Source organism: Ostrinia furnacalis, unplaced genomic scaffold (genome assembly GCF_004193835.3).
Source record: "Ostrinia furnacalis isolate ACB-3 unplaced genomic scaffold, ASM419383v2 OfSCF7471, whole genome shotgun sequence".
Lineage (NCBI taxonomy): Eukaryota > Metazoa > Arthropoda > Insecta > Lepidoptera > Crambidae > Ostrinia > Ostrinia furnacalis.
The window spans coordinates 35,402-55,106 of record NW_021137710.1 but is presented as its reverse complement, the minus strand read 5'-3'; the positions used below and the strand labels follow the sequence as shown (position 1 = coordinate 55,106).

Genomic DNA, 19,705 nt, shown 5'->3' with positions numbered 1-19,705 from the left:
CAAGGAAAAAAAAACAAATGAAAGCGGAAAATTCTTGAATATTCGAAAATAGCAGGGTTATATTGACCTGTTATCTGGCTGTCTCTTCTGCCGCGGCGGTAACGTCACTAAAACATCAGCTGCTTTCAAAAGCGCGGGTAGTTCTGCTCGGCGCGCACATAGCTCTACCCAGACGCAGAGCGACGTCCGCCAGTCGCCTAGCGGCACGTTGCAACCCACTTCCCTGTAACAAGATTTAAAATTAAGACACAAAGTTTCTCTCTCTTAACTCTTATGCCGAGAACTCGTCTCATTCACGAAGTAATGCTCCCTCTTACTTACACACTCATCAGTATCACAAAGATAGGGAGTAAGACAGCATAAATCGAAATATCTTTATAAAGTGTACATTATTATAATTATGTATGAACATAATAATAATATTTGTTTGAATCAAAAAATTGGTCCATATTTGAAGACACGCTGGGCTTTTGTTGGGCGCTAGGGCGAAACACAACGTAATAATGCTATAGAAACTTACCCAGCAACCACTTGATGTAAGAACTTTGCAGCACTATCAACCACTTCTGCCCATATCCTCTGCCACCGGGGTGCCTGTTGCGCGGCGCCGGCGCCTGCGAATAGCGCAGCGTCGGGCAATGCGCGAACCACGTCCCAAGCGTCACGCAGCAACGCCAAGCTCACATCGGCGTAGCTCTCGCACTCACACACTCATAGCATCGCAGCGAGACAAGTGAGAGGGATAGAAAATGTTATAGGAACTCACCCAGCAACGACTTGATGTAAGAACTTGGCGGCACTATCCACAACCTCTGCCCATATCCTCTGCGATCGGGGTGCCTGTTGCGCGGCGCCGGCGCCTGCGAATAGCGCAGCGTCGGGTAATGCGCGAGCTGCATCCAAAGCGTCACGCAGCAACGCCGAACTCACATCGGCGTAGCTCTCGCACTCACACACTCATAGCATCGCAGCGAGACACAAGTGAGAGGGATAGAAAATGTTATAGGAACTCACCCAGCAACAACTTGATGCAAGAACTTGGCAGCACTATCAACCACTTCAGCCCATATCCTCTGCGACCGGGGTGCCTGTTGCGCGGCGCCGGCGCCTGCGAATAGCGCAGCGTCGGGCAAAGCGCGAACTGCATCCAATGCGTCACGCAACAACGCTGAGCACACGTCGGCGTCTTCACCGCAGCGCCAGGCGCGCCGGACTAGAGATAGGGCCAGGCGGAGGGCCGCTCGGGCGCCCACTCGGGCCAAGCCTAGAGCACTGCAGACGAGAATTGCATTGATAACTTACTCGAAACAAAAAAGTGAAGTTCAATGACATTGGTAACTTATTCAAGACAGAGAGAACAGTGGTTCTTTTAACAAAAAAAAAAAACACTTCATAGACTAAAACAGTTTCTGTTGAAACACTGTTTTTCCTATTTTGTTTAGTGACAGGCTTGACAAAAGGCAAAAAAAGCTCACATAAATGAAACATGCTAGAATGTTACAGTAGTTATTCTGTCATAGTATACACAGAATATGTTTTTTTTACTTTGGGACATTGTGTAATTTTATTATGTGTAATTTTATAGAAACACATGTTGTCCAGTACCCATAGCACAAGCTTTGCTTAGTTTGGGACTAGAAGCTTAGTGTTAAATGTCCAAGGATATTTATTTATTATTTATTTTCATTTACTTCTCTGAGTCATCAGTGTGTTCTTCATTATCCTCCTGGGTCTCAGCAAGCTCTACTGTCTTGTTCAGAGTGTTGACTACATTGCTCAAGGCCCTGTTACTGACTGCATGTGGGGGCTTCTTATCTAGCTTAACCTTTTTTACTTCTTTATAATGACTTTGATCTCTGAAACACAAATTATTAACTGTTTAAGTACAAAACAAGCATTTAAATTTTTTTTCTTATTGTTCAATCTTACTGAGATATTATACATTTTTATTTGTGAATAGGACTTCTGCTCTGTAAAGAAATTACAATTTTAGTTTTTTTATTTTATTTATTATCATTTTACCAAGGAAGTTCTTAAACATATTACAATTAAATGCATTGGCATAAACCACTGAGGTTTGTTTGCAATGCTAGATGCGGTCAGTCTATTAAATTAGTAATCAAACAGTTGCGTTCTACAAAAAAAAAAAACATACTAAAAGTTACAATTTTCATAGATAGGCATCCCTGTCGAGTTAATAAAATCAACTAGATAATGTTGATAGATTGCTAGCAGTATTTTTAATAAAATGAGTATTGTTAAAAATTAAAGAATAAAAGAAAGAATAAATAAACATTTGTACCTAATAACGGCTATGAGATGTCTATTGCAGAGAACTATTAAGCGACGGATTTGAGCTATGTTGGGACAACTGAGAGCTGTGTTAATAGCTCGCACACGCTGCTCCCAAAGCAAGGACTCCATGAGATTTTGCAAGCATTCTGGACCTGAAAGTTTTTAATTTTCTTTCTACAATACCAATATTGTTGATGAACGAGTTATTGTTGTTTGAATTGAAATAAAACTATATTGAAAAGTAATGAATGAAATGCTTATTGATGATAGTACAACAATAAATGTCATGCAACAACTTTTAATCAACAACAATAATAAAATAATTATCCAATACAAATGTACCTATGTGAGTTTTAATTAAAAAAATATGTTGTAAAAATAAACCAATACTTTTAATGTCATGATTCAGCTAATACAAAAGGTAAGTAGGTATCTCATTTGTTAAATGTATTACCAGGATCTTGTTTCCATTTGAGATCATCTATAACTTGGAATGATGGTGGTGGTGGCACCAATTTGGACTGAATGGCAATCCGTAGTTCTTCCTCAGCAGAGAGGGCTGTGCAAGGAGGGCAAGCACAGCCAGAATGGGGCCCACACAATCCATCACAGCAGGTGCACGTTAAAATCTTAAACGTTTAATTATGTTAATTTATTTGTTACAATAAAATAGTTGATAGAATATTTAATGTTCTCTCATTTGTGTTAATTCAATAAGACAGTATTTACTTCAACAAGGTTTATTTCAGAGTATAAAAGCAATTTACATACCCTAAGGCCACAGTAATATTTGCCACTTTCGCCGAGTTTCGCAGTCACTCCTGCGGAATTGACTAGGCCCTTTCCGGCGTCGAAATACAACTCCCTATCCTGCATCAAACTGTTAAACAAAGTGCACAGAGAATCTGGATTGTGTAGGGCATCTTGTAAGTCAGGATTATGCCATTTAGCGTCCAAATGCTGCTGTGGACGAAATATGAAGTCGTCCAGCTCGTCTTGGACCGACATTCTTGCAACCGGCACTTTCGACACTCTCGTCAAATCATTTTCTTAACAAGCAATTAATACATTCAAGTGCTTAGACGTTTGGAAACCTAAATCTATCGGAATTCATTGTAAGACAAAGTTAATTGGAAATAATTGCTGCAACAAAAATACTCCGGATAAATCGAAATCGTAAACTGTCAAAAATTACTGCGTTTCGTTTCACACTGAATGAATACCAATCACGAGATTGTGAAACTTCAAGCAACTTGGCAAAATTGTCCCGTGGTTTGTCCTTCCTTTGCAGAGAGCAGAGCTCTCTGTTCCTTTGATACCGGTATTACTGCCGGTATTTGGTAAATGCATGTTTTGGTATAATATACCTTGTACCTATGGCATCACTAGTGACAGACTGATGACATTTCCATTCTGACAGCGACATACAGATACAGATAAAAAAAATGAAATGGCTTTTGTTGTCGTGTAAACTCGTGTTTTAATTTTGTGCGAGATAAAATTACAATGAATTGATAAATACTATTATAATAACTGTGCAATAATCTAAATTATTAATACTGATGGATGCCGATTTATTGATAGATAGCAAGGAATATCTCTACGGTAACTATTTAAATGTATTTAAAGCCTAGCCAAATCCGGCTAATTCATAAAAACAATGGTGTTCTTTGCTTTGGTACATGTTGATGACCTTTTGTTTGAACATATCCTTGAATACTTTCTGTTTACTAATATATGCGTAGACTAGAATTATCTGCGTATAAATATCTATCTAATCAAAGTTCACAAGCCTTCTATCTTTCTTGTTGGACTTGTGATTACAATAGTAACATAGTAATGCATATTCCGATTGATAAATCAACTTTAATTGTCTAATTAATTAGAGACGAAAACCTATCATACTTGACAGCAAATGCCTGCCTTGTTATGCATAAAAAAAATAACGCACCTACCATGCATGCAACTGATTCTAAATCCAAGCCCTAATTGTTATTATTATTGTTTAGCTTAATGTTTTCTACAAAGATATGATACTTTTCTGAAGGAATTCTAATTATACTGTCTAAACTTGGTATAACCATGTAATGTTTTAATTGTATTCCAGGTGATGATTTCCTAGATGAGCTAACAAAGGAGTACCAATGGTCATCCCTCCTCGATGCAGCTGATGCGTCGCCCAGTGAGATACTAGCCGATGCAGCACCAATCTTGGTGCCTCCAATATCTCCTATACTTAGCGTGAAGTCATGCCCTAACAGCAGTAGCTCGGAGTCTGGCAGTGAAGATGATTACAAAAAGTATTATTCTTATTCCTAAATTCCCATTTTTAGACTCATTTTATCATTTTTTTTTTGCAATTTGTTGTGAAGCAGTTCTGAGACTGCCCTTTGACTTCTCCGATTTTTGTCAACTGTTGTTTTTCAAATTATATTTATGACTTATTGAATTATTTCTTTAGCGGGTCCAGTTGTACCTCAGCCAGACAATCTTCACAATCCCCATGTGATTGGCTGTCCACTTTGGAAGATGAGCCCTCAAATAGTCTTAAATTAGAAGATGTTGAACTATTTTTGCAGAAATCTGGTAAGTATATTTATTAATGTCAAATGTTTTTTTTTTCACTAATTAATATTAACTGAGCTGTTATTTTAGTATCACCTGAACAACCTCCAGCCAACAATGTTGTGCCCAATATATCACCTCCTGAAAGACATGGCCCAGTAATGGCCATAGAAAATGGTGTTATAAAGGTATGTCTTTGCTTAATCATTTGAACCAGGAAAGTTCTAGTATCAAAAAATGTAAGCAATAATTTGTTTAACTTCACAGGGTGTTAAAACAGAAATTGATGATTGTGATATGAAACCAATCCAAGGTAATTTATTGAATAAACACTTAAATTTATGTATCCTCTATCTATCATCAATATAACTTAACCTGATTTATTTATTTTAGGAAATAATTACATACAAAATGGTTATTTCAAAGTAGTTAATGAAAATGTTACAATAAACAATCATGTGAAAGAAGACAAACATAATGTATTAAATGAACAAATTAAATTGGTTGTGGAGCAAAAGAAAATTCCTGCTATACTTAAAAGATCCAATATATTGGTTAAATCCAAGCCGTCAGCTGTTGTGATACCTGCTGAAAGTACAAAGGGTGGGAAAATTGCCATATCTCCGTTACCAATGGCCAATTTTAATGGTGTTAATAATAGCAATGGGTATAAGGTTCAGGTAAATAATATATTTCTCTAATCTAGTAAAATATTATAATGTATTTTCCTTATTGTAACTGATAACATTGATACTGACCTCTAGTAATAAATACTTGATATTTACCCAGTTGTTTATATTTCAGTTGTCACCTCCAAGAAATGGTGTGGTCTTGAGTCCGAAGCCAGTTGTGACAAACTATGTGGCCCAAACTACAGCCGTTTTACAAAACACGATGGTGCCTTCTCCTGAGGCTGAGGTGCCAAGTAGTCCACCTCCTATAGATATGTCACATTTAAGCGAAGCTGAAATAAGAGCTATCAAGAAACAGCAAAGAATGATAAAGAACAGGTAAAACCAGAGAGGTTAAAAAGTACAAACTTCTTACTTTAAAAGACTGTTTTTTTTTATGCATAACAAGGCAGGTATTTGACCACAATCGCACCTGATGTTAAGTGGGATGCAGTCTAGGATGGTACATATCTGCCCTGTAAGTGCCTATTCACTCGAGCCTTGAAAAGGCCCGGATTATAGTTTTCGGGAAAGACAGCAGCAGGCAACGAATTCCAGTCCCTAGCTGGCTGCATATTCTCTTTAGGACTTCTTTTTGAATGAATTATAGTCTCAATTTATTAGACGATGCATTTTTAATCATAGTTTTCTTAAAGTTCTTAGTTACTAGCCTTTATGGAAAAACGATTGCCTATCATGTGATATTCATTCACAGAGAATCTGCATGTCAATCGCGTCAAAAGAAAAAGGAATACGTTACAGCTTTAGAACAGCAACTGTTGGAAGCGCATCAAGAGATCGCCAGGTTGCGACTTGAAAACAAGCTATTGAGAGACCAATTGGATACCAATGGCAATGGGAGGAGTCGAAAGGTTTGACCACCCTCTAATTTAGGCATAAAACGAATATTCGTAGCATTCCTTCGCATTCGCGAATATTCACGATTTTTTTTTATATTTACACTCGTATTTCATCTTATTGGAAATCATTATTCGCAAGTGATACATGAGTCGATGTAATTTAATTAATTTTTTTTTTTCAGATGCCTAGAGTGGACGCGTCAATTTTGTTACCCAAAAAGAATATTGCTGTTATCTTCGCAATGGTGTTCATGGTGTCATTGAATTTCAATGTCATAGGGTAAGTAGGTGTATCGTCAATTTAATGTTTGCGTAATGTGTAACACAATATAAATGCTAATGTAATATTGTTTATTCAGGTGGAACACGAAGCCGTTTGTCGGCCGGCCTGGGTCGGAGCCGCATAATTCAAGGCATTTACTTTGGACGGATACCGCAGATGTCAATGTGAGCTTAGGTAAATACAATTTTATTGTTAGTTTTAACTGCTGCCTACATATTTACCAATGTCGTTAAAAGAAAATTAGGTATTGAATATTTGAATACTCGCATAAAACTCAAGAATCCCATTAACTAACCCTGATTATTATTTTACAACATGGTTATTGTTATTGTAAAGAAATAAAACTAGTATGCAAATTACAATGAATAGTTTTTTTGAATTTATGGTCAATTGTTAACCTATCTGTATAGTACCTAAATGGAATGTAAATCTTTATCTTCACAGATGGAGACCAGAATGCCACTTTCGGAATAGACTGTCAAAATTCAACCATAGCGGCTACCGACTTCTCGAATATCAACCATACAGAGAGCATACGGATAGCAGGCGAGCTTAACCGCTGGATCGGTGGCGGAAAGACCCTGAATTGGACCAATGATGCGGCACGGTCTAAACGCAGAGTTTATCTAAATAGGGAAAAAATCAATGGTAATTAAATAAAAACGGCTTTTTTGCGATACCTTTATCACCTACTTCAGTTGTCTCGAAGCGCTGGTAGGGCCCAAAAGATAAGGAGACATGTAAAGTGCCCCATAAGGGCTACCTTTTCTTTTTTTATTATTTTCTATAATAATATTTTGACGTTCATAAGTGCCACTTGTGGTCTAAACTGAATAAATACTTTTGATTTTTTATTTTTTTTTATTTTTTTATTTTCATGCTAAAATATCGCTATGTGCCGCGTCTCTACTCATGTGTACTAAATACTAACGAATATTGTCTTTTCTAGGTGGATTTCTGGAAACATACAAATTGTTCAATAAGTTGAATGAAGACAATCTTGTCGAGTTCCCCAGTACAAAAGGACAAGCTAAAAATATGCGTGAAAAATCCCGCCTTCGTAGGTTAAGACGAAACAAAGAGTTAGACTTTGATGAAAGTGCTGTGATAGATTACGAAACTCTTTACAAACCTAGAAGGAAGTCGGTAGATGACTTCAATATTGATGAATGGACTGATTTGCTTCAAGCCCTGCAACGGAGGGATGACACGTTTTATGTGGTGGGGGTGGGTAAAGGAGAGCATTTGTTACTGCCAGCCGTTTCGCATAATGTCACGAGGCCTCCAAGAATGGCCCTGATTCTTCCGGCAAGGACTGGCAATGGTGAGTTCCGGTCAATCGATACTGGAATCGAAAAATATTTCTGGAGCATAAAAAAGGTGTGGTAGATATTTATCGCGTTTTATTTTTCAGATTCACTGATGGCAGATCACGTGACCTTAATGCAAATAGATTGCTCAGTAGTCAATACAACACTAGTTAAGTTAAAATCAAATGCACTGCCAGGAAGTTTGCGCAAGAAAGCCGATGTCAAACCATCCCTAGATGCTCAAGAAAACACCCGTAATGAGGTTAAAAAAGGTATCAACGATTCTTTCGACGTAAATCTGATGGATTCTCTAAAGAACTCTAGCGACAACCTTTCAAAGTTCCCAGTTATCGTTAAAAAACAATATGCGCCTAAAGAAAATGCCTTACCAAAGGATGACACATTCAGTCAGTATTTATTTTCCAAATATGAAGAATCTAAAAAAGAGAATACCAATACCATAAAACACACTAAAAGAAAAGTATCAAATGAAACAATGCGAATTAAAAATGTAACTAAGGGCTCAAAATAGTTTTTGAAAATCTGGAATCACTTCTGGAAACAAATATTGTGATACCTTTTCATTCCTTGCACACTTTTAAATCCCATTTTGAAATAATTGATAAACAGATAAATGTGAAAAGTGAAAACTAACGTGGTACTGTTACTGATTGGTTTATATCTTGTTATAGTCTATCCCAGCTCTCATTGACCGCTACTACAAAGTTATGTCGTTACTTTTGATGGCAGCTGTCATTCTAATATTGGATAGACTATAATTGACTTATTATTATTCTGTCTAATGGCTTCAATGGTGCGAATTTGAAGCACACTGGTTTTGCCAATGTTGAGCATAGAGCAAAGTAATACATAATGTCGAGTGTTTAGAGAGACACGGTGGACAATGGAATTTAGAGAATAAAGTTCCAAAATACTGAACTGTCCTATGCATGACATTGACAGTGGGGCGCCACCGTCAATACCGGATCGCTGGTTCCGATTTTTGCCATGTTGGAAACCATATAGTTGAACGATGGTAGCGCCCCCCTGTCATTGAGTTTGGTGGGACAGTTCAGCGTGGGTCATCTAGACGTGTTGACACTACCAATCAATGAGGGCTATCGTTTTAGCGCTCACCAGTTGGCGCCACTGTAGAGTAAGGTCCTGTCACTTGCTAGTAGCGAAGACAGTGGCGCCAACTGGTGAGCGCGAAAGTGGTTGGAGGACTATCGCATTTGCACTCATCAAGATGGCGCCACTGTAGAGTAAGGTCCTGTCAATCGCCAGGGGTGCCAACTGTTGAGTATAAAAACGATAGCCCTCATTGACGTACTTTTTAAATCTCAAAACAGTGACGTCACTATTTTGTCATTTCAATTTTAATATTTTTTTTCTCGTGCAAAGTACTGAGCCGACCAGTAACATTAACTTTTATTCAGTTAGGTATTTCAATCGCATAATCATGTAACTTTTAAGTATAAAACTTTTTATGAGTTTGTCAATAATTAATCTAATCGTGATTCCAGATTTGACACAAGTTAAATGTGGATTGTATAATATTTTTAATATTTTGTTGTTCGTTTTAATTTTATTTTATTTAATCACTAAATTCCTTCTTAAAGATCAGCACTTGTCAGGTTTTTGTCTGTACTCTAGATGCTTGCAACAAAGGCATATTCCATATATTTGGCCTAGTGGATACTTAACAGATCTCATTATCGTTTATGTAAAAGTGTGAATTCATCCACGATGTAATAAATATACATCAGCAAGTAGGTATAGTTTCTTGCAATCTACTTCACAGATAGTTTGAGGAAATTAGAAAATAATGATTCACGCAAATATAATATTTTTATTGGAATTGTCTAGTATTCTTGTAGGAATACAAGTAAATAAGACAAGCAAAAATCCCGGTTTCCCTTGTTTTGAGGTACCTAAATATCGTAAAAAATAATTATGGAAAAAACCTTTTAAGCTAAATAAAAGTTAACTATTCTGCTCTCATTTATCACTTTTGTACATTTATAGGGTAACACATATTAATATAAGGCAATACAATATTATTTGTTACGAAATGTTTAATTACTTAGCATGGTTTAGTTTCATTTAGGTTGTCAAGCAATAAGTGTTTTTGAACACATACAGTTATATGTTATACATATAGTTATAATACGTCTAATTTTTTAGAAATCAGCAGAAATGTCATCAAATATGGCCAACTGACATAAAAATATTTTTAATCTGTGAACTAGTGATGCGACAAAACCTCTCGTTAATCGCGAAGTGAAATGTTGTAGTACTTGCGTATCATCGCCGGGTGATCGTCAAAATACTAAAAATATGCAACAAAGTCGAAACATTGAATGTGAACTGATCATGTAATTTTCGAGAACAGGAAACAAACTGTATGCACAGATGTAATCAAAAGGCACACTGGACAGTAGAACAATAAATGATATCCGTAAAGTTATTAAACTTCTGTTGCTTGCTGTTGCTTGCTGCGTGATTGGTGGATTTTGTGCTAGGTTTAAATAATTTCGAAAGCTTGTATCGCGCATGGAATTTATTCCTCTTTTATGTTTGCGCTTCAAGCTTTCGAAATTATTTGAACCTTGCATAAGTACAATTATTTTTTTCGTTTTAGTACAACTGCATTTCAGAATAAAAGCTTGTTTTTAAAAAAGTTTTTTAATTATTATGATTTTATTTTACACTTTTTAGTAGTATCTCAATCTCAGAGCCTTGGTTCAATTACAATACAATTTAACACCAAAGTGCTCGAAAAGACAAATTCAGCAAACCCAAACTTGATAAGTTTCCACCGTTTCGTTTAGGAATTCCTATGGCAATTTCCTGACTCCATCATCAGGACCCTGGACATCATCTAGTCCTAAAGTGCTCGAAAAGACAAATCCAACGAACCCAAATTCGATGCGATGCCGCCGTTTCATTTAGGAGTTCCTATGGCCACCTCAGGAAGTCAGGACTCCATCATCAGACCAGCTCAATGGTACCATAACATTGCATTGTCATCGTACTTGCATAAGTATACCAAATTTCAGCTCAATCGGTTGAGGAAAACTGGTCTTAAATTCAGTTGCAAGAGTTGTCCCACACATACTAACAAGAGTGTCGTTAGTGATCTGGTTACAAAAACTGTTGTTTTGGGTTCTGGAAGTTCTGGAAGCCCGAACGTACTTGTCAGAACGCGTTTTTCAGCGTGCCTGCTGTATCTTTTTGGTAAATAGTAGGTACTGGATTAACGATTAACGGACTTAGGATAATTTAACGGAAGTTAACGAGTCCGTTAACATTTTTTTTAAGTTAACTTAAAAGTTAATCCGTTAATAGAAATGTTAACTTCGTTAATTAACGGATTAACGAGTTAATGCCCAGCTATGGTCCTAAGCGTAATATAAAAAATTAAAACCAAGTAATTTTTATTTTGTATTGGTGTAACAAGTTGGAACTCGCAGGAGTCTACATATATTTCAACTGAGCGTTATTATAGAACTGTTAACACAGTTATTGAAGTATCTATGTGTGACAGTTCGTTTTTAACATGCTTTTTCTTTATTACCAGTCTATGTCCGATTATCCGAATTTTCGATTATCCGAATCGACCCCGGTCCCTATTAATTCGGATAATCGGCGTTCTACTGTATATGTATGTACCTGTGCCTAACGGCTGTGTTTATTGAAGTACTATAGGGATCTTGAAAGGGCGCGAATTAAAAGTCCAGAAAACCTGTGAATGAGTTTACTCCACTCTTACTTGACGATTATAAAATAAATTACGGTGCTGTTACAATACATGTGAATACATGTGCCGGGTGGCCAGAGAGAAGACAACTAGCTTACATTGCCATAAACAAAATAATTTTTTAAATTTAGTCTAACTACACGCCGATAGGTGGCGCTCTAGGCAGGTTTGCTATAGTACGTTCTATGATTTTGTCATAAATTCTATGAAAAATTAGTTTTATATTTTCCGCAAATTAAAAGTCCACTTTGCATTTCGAAATCTTAAATTAATACAAGGTTAGTTTGAGCTTATCACAGAGGAACAGTCAGCCACAGTTCCAGCTACCAATTCGTGGTCATGGCGTCTTGTTCTAGCGCTAAGAATTGCCATTTGATGAGGGTGAAAGAAAAATCGGAAATGGGTAGTTGGAACTGTGGTATGGTATAGTATGATAGTGGGCCACAGACTGTGGACCATTGTTATACCAACTAGCTTCGTCAAGAAACAGCAATTTTTTATAATTTATGTATTTGCTAAAGTAACCCTGTAAATTATTTTCATTTACATTAGGTTACTTACATGTATTATTGTCACTATCACAAATTACTTTATTTGTTGTTATTTTTAATTCTAATATATTTATTGTACTTTTTTGTAAACTTAAGCACTATGAGGTTGTCTGAAAATAAATAAACAATTACTAGTTCAAAGTTTTTGAATTTGCACTAATCCTAATCGAGATACAGACAATAATATTTTGGGAACCGGTTGTAAAACGGGACGAATAAATTAGATCGAATTATCATCTAACACAAGTAACAAACAAACCATCCATCTCACTAAAGTTTTTCTCGAGTGAAAAAGCAGTTTGTTTTTTTAACTTAAGCCTGATTCCCTGGCCATTATAGGCCTCCTCCATAATGGTGGGCTCTGTGTGGCACAAAAAAGAGGAGTATTTTGTAATCGGTATCAATTTACGGTATCCATAGTATCCGTAAATGCAAGGGCAACCCTATTTTATTCCAGCTGATTTACCTGTCAGTTGAGTCAAGCTGTCAAAATAACATAACCTAAAAAAACACAAACTGAATAGAACCTGAAAAACTGAAAGCAAACCTATAAACAGAAGAAAATAATACATTATTAATTTGTGATGTGTATTCAGTTTGAAAGTTCTGCAATATAAAAACATGAACATTTTGAGGTTATCAAGACCTATCAAACAGGCTAACTTACTGAAGATTTTCAGTGTAAATTATGCGACACAACATCCTACGAAATTTATGGAAACACAAGATCGGTGGAGAGAACAGGATAATGTGTCCAGACGATGGCAGTTAATATACAAAGCACCTATGGAGAAATGGCTGAACTATCTATCAGTGTATCTAACAGTTTCCACCACTACTGTGGCTGGCAGTGGCTTGTACTACGGCATATTTCAATTTAATAAAGAAACCATGAACGATCCAATTGTATTTGGAGAAGATGTAGTCATAGCTAATAGTGCCACAGAATGTCTTGTTTACATTGGAGCATTTGTTGCATTTCATATCGCTTTGAAGATATTATTATCTAAATATGTTGTACGCATGTACCAAGACGGTGATAATTATTTAGCAGTTTTCCGTGGCCACATGTACAACACGATCAATAAACACGAATTTAAGTTAAACGAGTTCAAGAAACTCAAGCCAACTTTAGTAGTGTCTTGGAGTGATGCCAGATTCTCACTTGGATCAAAACAAGCTATCTTATTAGAAAATTATTTCAAAACTCCTGAATATTTTAACTATTTACTAACCAAGAGAAGAGTTAAAGGTGCCGATGAAGATGATTAAATTATGTATGTAGTTATAAATAGGGAATAAGTAGTATGTTTAATACACCATAAATTAATAAATAAAAAACTTATAAACACTACATATTTTATTAAATATCTAAAGCAATTAAATTAAAATCCTCCATTGTATGCATTATTCCATTTATACCTAGAATCTCTCTTTATTGTATCTGAGTCCATTTTCTTTTCATCTGTGTGGAATTCCTCTAATGCTTCAATCTGTTTAGGTGCAGGTTCCAAAGTCTTCATAACTATACACTGGCCATTTTCTTTCAAGATTGTGTAATTGATGTCATCTTTAGTGGGTTCTCCATATGGGAAAGTAATAGGAGTCACTTTAATCAAATGTTTTACTTTCCACAATCTCATATTGTTTTCCGGTATGTTTTTGACTATTGTTACTTTGCCCTGTAAAGAAAGAAGAAGAAAACTCAAGTTAGTACAGTCAATAAAAAATAATTTATAGTTAACACACATTATAAGTGTTATATTGGTGTACTACCTCTTCATGAATTTTCATGTCAGCTAAAATTTTTTTCTGCCACCATGGAAAGTTTTTTGTTGATTTGATCCTTTCTACTCTGAACAACTTTGAAGGTGTATATTCAGGATCTTTGTGATCTGGTTGTCTGTAAATTACAATATTTAGTATTATCGTACAGAAGTATAAGCAACCATACTTGAAACTTAATGAAAATGACAATATTATGAGAATTCTGAGTAACACACCCCAGTGCATATTCTTGTAATAAACTTTTATATTTCTGAGTTTGTCGTAGTTAATGTATCCTCCCAATAACCGGCCCTATTCATGAATCAGCGATAGGGCCTAAGTTTTCTATTATTATACAAGCTAAAAATATTTTTTGTGATTACCATCTTAATTATTTTTGGGCGTATAGTTTACAGAGCCTTGTAGTAATTATAATAAGCAGGCAGTGAAAGAAAATAGGTAATGAGCTTCTAATTCCTACCTTGGATAGTATACTATGCCTCCTGGATAACGAATTCCACCTGGAGCTCTATAGCCCTTTGAACGGGTGAAATTTGATAACGGATTTATAACTTTTAAGAGTTGTCTATTCATTATGAATTGTAAATCTAATTTTATTTAATTATTTTCTCAAAAATGGTATAACCTCTCACGACACAACAAATTTGACGTATTTGACACTGTTGACAGCTGCTTGTCTTGGCTATGTTCCGAAATACACTACGAGGAGCACTACTCACTACTCTGAGCCCCGATTACGGTAATTTTTAACGTCTACAATCCAGACACGCTTCTCGATTCTGCGATACGATTGGTCGTTCAACAGCGTACGTCAGCTGTTTTGACCATTCGTATCGCAGAATCGAGAAGCGTGTCTGGATTGTAGACGTTAAAAGTTACCGTAATCGGGGCTCAGTGCTCTCCAAGGTTGCGGACTTGCGACTCGTCTTTCACGAGCTGCGTAGTCCGAGAGTAGAAAGGCAAAACGGTTACGATACGATTCCTTTCCGAGTTGATTTGTGCTTCGTTGCCTTCGTCCTTATTTCGGAATATACTTTCTTTTTTTAAGATTTGGCTGTATGGACTAGACCCGAGCCGTGAAACATGAAATAAAAAAAACTTAAAATGTCATATATGTCAGTGTCAATGTCACATGCGCTTTTGTTGTGATGCGTGCGACTTTTGAAACGTGGTGAACGTTGTATTCAAATGTACATTTTAATTTTGTTTGTAATTTTATGTACCTAACGAGTTTCAGACTGTCTGACTCAGCATTCGATGTAAGTGATGTAACCCTTTCTGCTACATACACTTGTAGCTTGACGGTACAATTTACCTTGTTTGCCACTTGTATCAATCCATGAAGAAAGTGCGGTTTGAGTCTCCGGTTCGATGCTGTAGTCAAGCGATGGAAGATTCAGAATGTCAGTCACCCAGACCTTTCATGGAAAGGCAAGAGGCAGTGCGTCCAGACCTGTGTTACAATTACCCGAGAATATTGCCATACAGTCCAGATCCACTGCAGAGGTATGAGTGTAGCAATACTTCACCGTATCCCGTAGTACCGAAGACTAATGTGGAAAGTATCAACGAGCATGGACCTCGATGGCCTTCTAATGACCTGGAGTTAAGTATGTTGGATAGTTCAGATCATGAACCCAGACATCCACCTAGTTATACAAATCATCAATTTACAAAACATAATGTTTTAAATAAACCTGGCAATTCACACAACACACTTGGTTCTAGTGAATCCCCAAAGGTACCATTTCAAGTGTTGTCTTCCATTGAAAATACCAAAGTGAATAAACCCATAGAAAATCTGGCTCAAGATAATAATTTCTTTATAAAAAGAGATAATATACAAAAAATATTTTCTGAGAATATAAATCCTTTACAGACTCAGATGAATAGACTGAGTTTATCAAGTGAAAACAATATTCTTAGCAAGAAAGCTGAACTTATGAGACTAGCTAGTACACAAGTTTCCCCAATGCTTGATAATCAGCAGAAGAATATTCATGAACCAATGAAACCAGAATCTACAATTCCCTATGAATGTAGATGTCATCACTGTGTAAAAATTATACAAAATGCACAACACAATTTACCTGATCACCTGATTAACAGGAACCAAATTCAAGCTCATAACCACTGTCCTTGTTTAGCATCCACACATAATACTTACCATTGCAACTATCATATGCCAGTGAAACCACCAACCAATACTTGTCAATGTAAAGATATGGAGTTATTCCATAAACATCAACCTCAAAATGCAGTTGATAAAAAAACTTGGTCCATAGAAAAGTATGAACAAAATAAAAACCATGACTGCATGGAGGTGGAAAAGCAAAATAACGTCAAAGAAAAGAGAGAGCCCACTGTATCAGATCTCTTTAAGATTATCAAACTTCAGAATGAACAGTTACAGCTTCTTCAAGAGAAGGTTGACAAGTTCATATCAGCTAATAATAGTAAACCAGACAGTGTGCGACAAAACTGCATGACAGAGCAGATAGCTCTTGAAACAGTTGAAAACCAACATAAGATATCAATAGGGGTAATGACCAGTTTCGAAATGGTTAGAACTTCTAGAGTGATCAACAAAGAAATTGTCACACAGACAACAGATAATGCTCAGATACAGTGTAATAGATCTCAGATCAGCATTAAAGAGGTGGTATCTACCACTCAACCGGTTCATTTAAACTTTCTGGATGGTATTATACCTTCTGAAAGAGCAGCTTTTAGCAATAGAGAAGATAATAATTCTCAGAGTATCAACTGTGGAGCACAGTACACAGAGAACTTGAATGATGACAAAACATTGAATGAACTCAGCTTATACAATGTCCAAGTGGACAATGCTACAACTCCACTCATTTCTCCTGAGCAGAGCTTGTATCTGGATGTGAGGGACTATAGCGAGTAAGTTTAAATACTAATAATTTTGTAATGTTGTTTGACTAAAATTGAGAAAACTTTTAATTTTATATCATTTTTGTTACAGCTCAGATTCCAGCAGTGATGACCATTCCAATGTTGGATGGACTTATTATAATAAAGTAATGGTAAGTTGAAATTAAACTGAAATAATAGATTAATTTATAAAACTTTTCTTTTGTTTAAAGTTGTTATATTTTACAGACACGTGTGAATGGAGTGCTCCAAGACTCTGAGATGCCATCTTCAGCCAGTGCACTTCAGAGGAATACACAGCAACGTGTGCAGATGCAAATTGACAAAACCAATCTTAGTGTTACTAAAAGGTAATTGACAAGCCTACTGACTGAATCCTTTATTTTACAGATTTCAGCATATCAACTCAAAATGAAACATATCCTCAAGTGATTTGAACCTTAACTTCTAACTAACTGCGTGATTAAGACTGGAAAAATATCTTGCCCACACATGAGAACTTTATTGGTTACATATTTTCCCCTCTCCTCCCCATCAACTCTTGTTAGTCATATCACCAGTATACTGAGAAGATAATCTCAGATTATTTAAATGTTTACAGGGTGAAGTTTGGAGATGACCCTCTCGGCATTCATCAGCCACACGTGAGAGCAGCTAGCACCGACACCAGTCTGAAGATGAACCAGTTGGCTGCTAAGTACCTGAGCGGTGGGACCTTCACACCAGTGTTGCAGCCACCGCCGTCATTGAAGCCCTCTGCTATGCCCATTGACATGTCCTTTGCTACACGAAATTATATGGAGAGGCATCGACTTTTGCATGGTAATTAATTATGTATTTATATTTTAAAAAATATTTTCTACTTTTTTTAGGCTTTAAAAGTCGCCTAAAAAAGTTTGTTTTCTTTTTTTTTTGCACAAATTGCTCGTTAACCTCTCGTGGGTGAGTTCACCAGCGGCGACGGTGTTCGAACCCGCATCCTCGGATCTCGAGTCGGCCAGTCCGACACTTTTCACAGTTCTGCTATTGTCGCTTAAATTTTTGAATATTCGATTTAATTATCCAGCAATTTTAAGTGCTTGTTTATTTACAATGTTTCATATTATTTCAGGTACTCCACACTCTTCACGATCGCCCCCAGCAGGTGAGATGCCAAGATTTCTAGACATTACTGCCTTGAAGCAGCAACCTAAGTTATTATAGTGACAGTATACTTACAATTAATTTATATTTTACACATTGTTAGACTATTGTTTTTGTAAATAAAAGAACATAATATTGAACAGACATTTATTTAAACCTCAGAGAAAATAACAGAGTAAAACCCTAATTTGTATAGGTATATATCTGTTTGGAACAGCTGACATCAATGAATAAATTACAATCGTAAATATCAACTCCAGTATGACTCATCTACTAATATTATTTTGTATATATTTTATATATTCTTTATTATAATCTGAGTTTTTATATTTTATACATATAATTTGGTTTTTTATTTATCACAATTTATGGAAACAAGAATTGCAAATTTAGTTATGATGGTAGGCCCATTCAAATTGCCATCATTCATGTGTCATATATTTTTATTTTTTATATTTATTTATTATAGTATATACTAAAATATTTACGTGCATATTCTATGAGATTCTGGTATCGTGGTATTCCTATTTGTGTAGAAATATAATAGTTAATATATTATTCGTATATTTACCAATAATTAAAATAAATATTTTCGTTTCTCTGTAATGTTGAACTAATTGTAAATACCAATAGTCCCTCGTTTTTGTAATCTTTGCATTATAACAATATTATAAAATAATTTTTGTTTTTAAAACACAAGTACTATTTGATTTTTGTTCACTACATAAAAAGACACCAGAAATAAGGTAATTTTTCCATCATAATATTATACTTTTAATTTTTTCTACACATTAAAATGTTGACCTAGGACTTATAAATATTCATCAGCAAATACACAATAAATATCCTATGTAGACTTAGTCCTATCAGTTTGGTTCTTTTCCTCTTTGGTTAACTTACATTCCAGTTGTACACTCAACATCGAAACACGTCCTACTATAATCTAACGATGAATAGTTGCATAATATTCCGAATAATAATAAATAGGGCAATGATTAATAACATCATCATTGAAGTAATACTAAATGCTTCTTATGTACATTGAAGATAAGACTGTATTTATCCTTAAATAAGATTTCAATTCTCTTGCATCGCAAAATATTACAGTTTTATTTATTATATTTATTTATACAAATCTAGAAAGATAACCAAATATTTGGATGGCACTTCTTTTCTGTTGTCGAGTAGACGTATTAATAAGATTATATTGTTCCTACTATATAAAACTATTATACATCACTTTCTGTCTTACATGTCGCATTTGCCTTGACTAGACTAGGTATAAAGGTATCTTATTATTATTTTATTTCCGATGTCATTGAGAAGAATAATTTTCTACAACATTGTATATCTTTGTAGATTTTAAAAATATATTTAGATCGTTCTCACAAATACAATTTATAATCCAAATTTTATATTCAACATCAGAACAATCTATGTGAATGACTAAAATTTTAACTTGATCATTATGTTATGTTCAAAGTATGAGTAATTCATGATTTGAGCATAATAATTTATTTGTGCATATAATTGTAATTCATTCGATAGATTTCTTTAGTAGAATATTTTTACTTA

At 35.5% G+C, this 19,705-nt stretch overlaps 5 protein-coding genes across 5 annotated transcripts in view; 3 read left to right on the top strand and 2 right to left on the bottom strand.

The window, feature by feature from the left end:
* Positions 1 to 3,491, bottom strand: part of HERC2 (E3 ubiquitin-protein ligase HERC2) — a 57,274-nt gene extending 53,783 nt beyond the window's left edge. The window contains exons 1-6 of the mRNA XM_028321133.1: positions 3,067 to 3,491; positions 2,750 to 2,924; positions 2,303 to 2,447; positions 1,692 to 1,856; positions 1,015 to 1,272; positions 68 to 223 (exon numbers count right to left, since the gene is read on the bottom strand). Coding sequence (XP_028176934.1) covers positions 68 to 223; positions 1,015 to 1,272; positions 1,692 to 1,856; positions 2,303 to 2,447; positions 2,750 to 2,924; positions 3,067 to 3,303 — 1,136 coding nt within the window. The 5' untranslated portion in view covers positions 3,304 to 3,491. The remainder of the gene's footprint in view (positions 1 to 67; positions 224 to 1,014; positions 1,273 to 1,691; positions 1,857 to 2,302; positions 2,448 to 2,749; positions 2,925 to 3,066) is intronic.
* A 248-nt stretch (positions 3,492 to 3,739) lies between these two features.
* Atf6 (bZIP_ATF6 domain-containing protein ATf6) lies at positions 3,740 to 8,672 on the top strand. The gene is made up of 13 exons (XM_028321159.1): positions 3,740 to 3,900; positions 4,403 to 4,595; positions 4,757 to 4,881; positions 4,951 to 5,048; positions 5,128 to 5,173; positions 5,254 to 5,540; positions 5,665 to 5,870; positions 6,247 to 6,403; positions 6,574 to 6,671; positions 6,751 to 6,848; positions 7,119 to 7,322; positions 7,624 to 7,998; positions 8,089 to 8,672. The coding sequence occupies exons 1-13, from the start codon at positions 3,858 to 3,860 to the stop codon at positions 8,514 to 8,516; spliced, it is 2,358 nt and encodes a 785-aa protein (XP_028176960.1). The 5' UTR covers positions 3,740 to 3,857; the 3' UTR covers positions 8,517 to 8,672.
* Positions 8,673 to 12,751: 4,079 nt separating this feature from the next.
* LOC114364828 (uncharacterized) lies at positions 12,752 to 13,649 on the top strand. Its single transcript, XM_028321138.1, has one exon. It carries the CDS (start codon positions 12,920 to 12,922, stop codon positions 13,568 to 13,570), a length of 651 nt encoding a protein of 216 aa, XP_028176939.1. The 5' UTR covers positions 12,752 to 12,919; the 3' UTR covers positions 13,571 to 13,649.
* Positions 13,352 to 14,756, bottom strand: mRpL30 (mitochondrial ribosomal protein L30). Its single transcript, XM_028321139.1, has 3 exons — positions 14,547 to 14,756; positions 14,075 to 14,201; positions 13,352 to 13,980 (listed from the first exon to the last, which is right to left on the bottom strand). Exons 1-3 carry the CDS (start codon positions 14,657 to 14,659, stop codon positions 13,684 to 13,686), a joined length of 537 nt encoding a protein of 178 aa, XP_028176940.1. The 5' UTR covers positions 14,660 to 14,756; the 3' UTR covers positions 13,352 to 13,683.
* Positions 14,757 to 15,217: 461 nt separating this feature from the next.
* On the top strand, positions 15,218 to 18,861 carry LOC114364827 (uncharacterized). The gene is made up of 5 exons (XM_028321137.1): positions 15,218 to 16,996; positions 17,079 to 17,139; positions 17,216 to 17,337; positions 17,589 to 17,809; positions 18,099 to 18,861. The coding sequence occupies exons 1-5, from the start codon at positions 15,426 to 15,428 to the stop codon at positions 18,188 to 18,190; spliced, it is 2,067 nt and encodes a 688-aa protein (XP_028176938.1). The 5' UTR covers positions 15,218 to 15,425; the 3' UTR covers positions 18,191 to 18,861.
* The last annotated feature ends 844 nt before the right edge of the window (positions 18,862 to 19,705 follow it).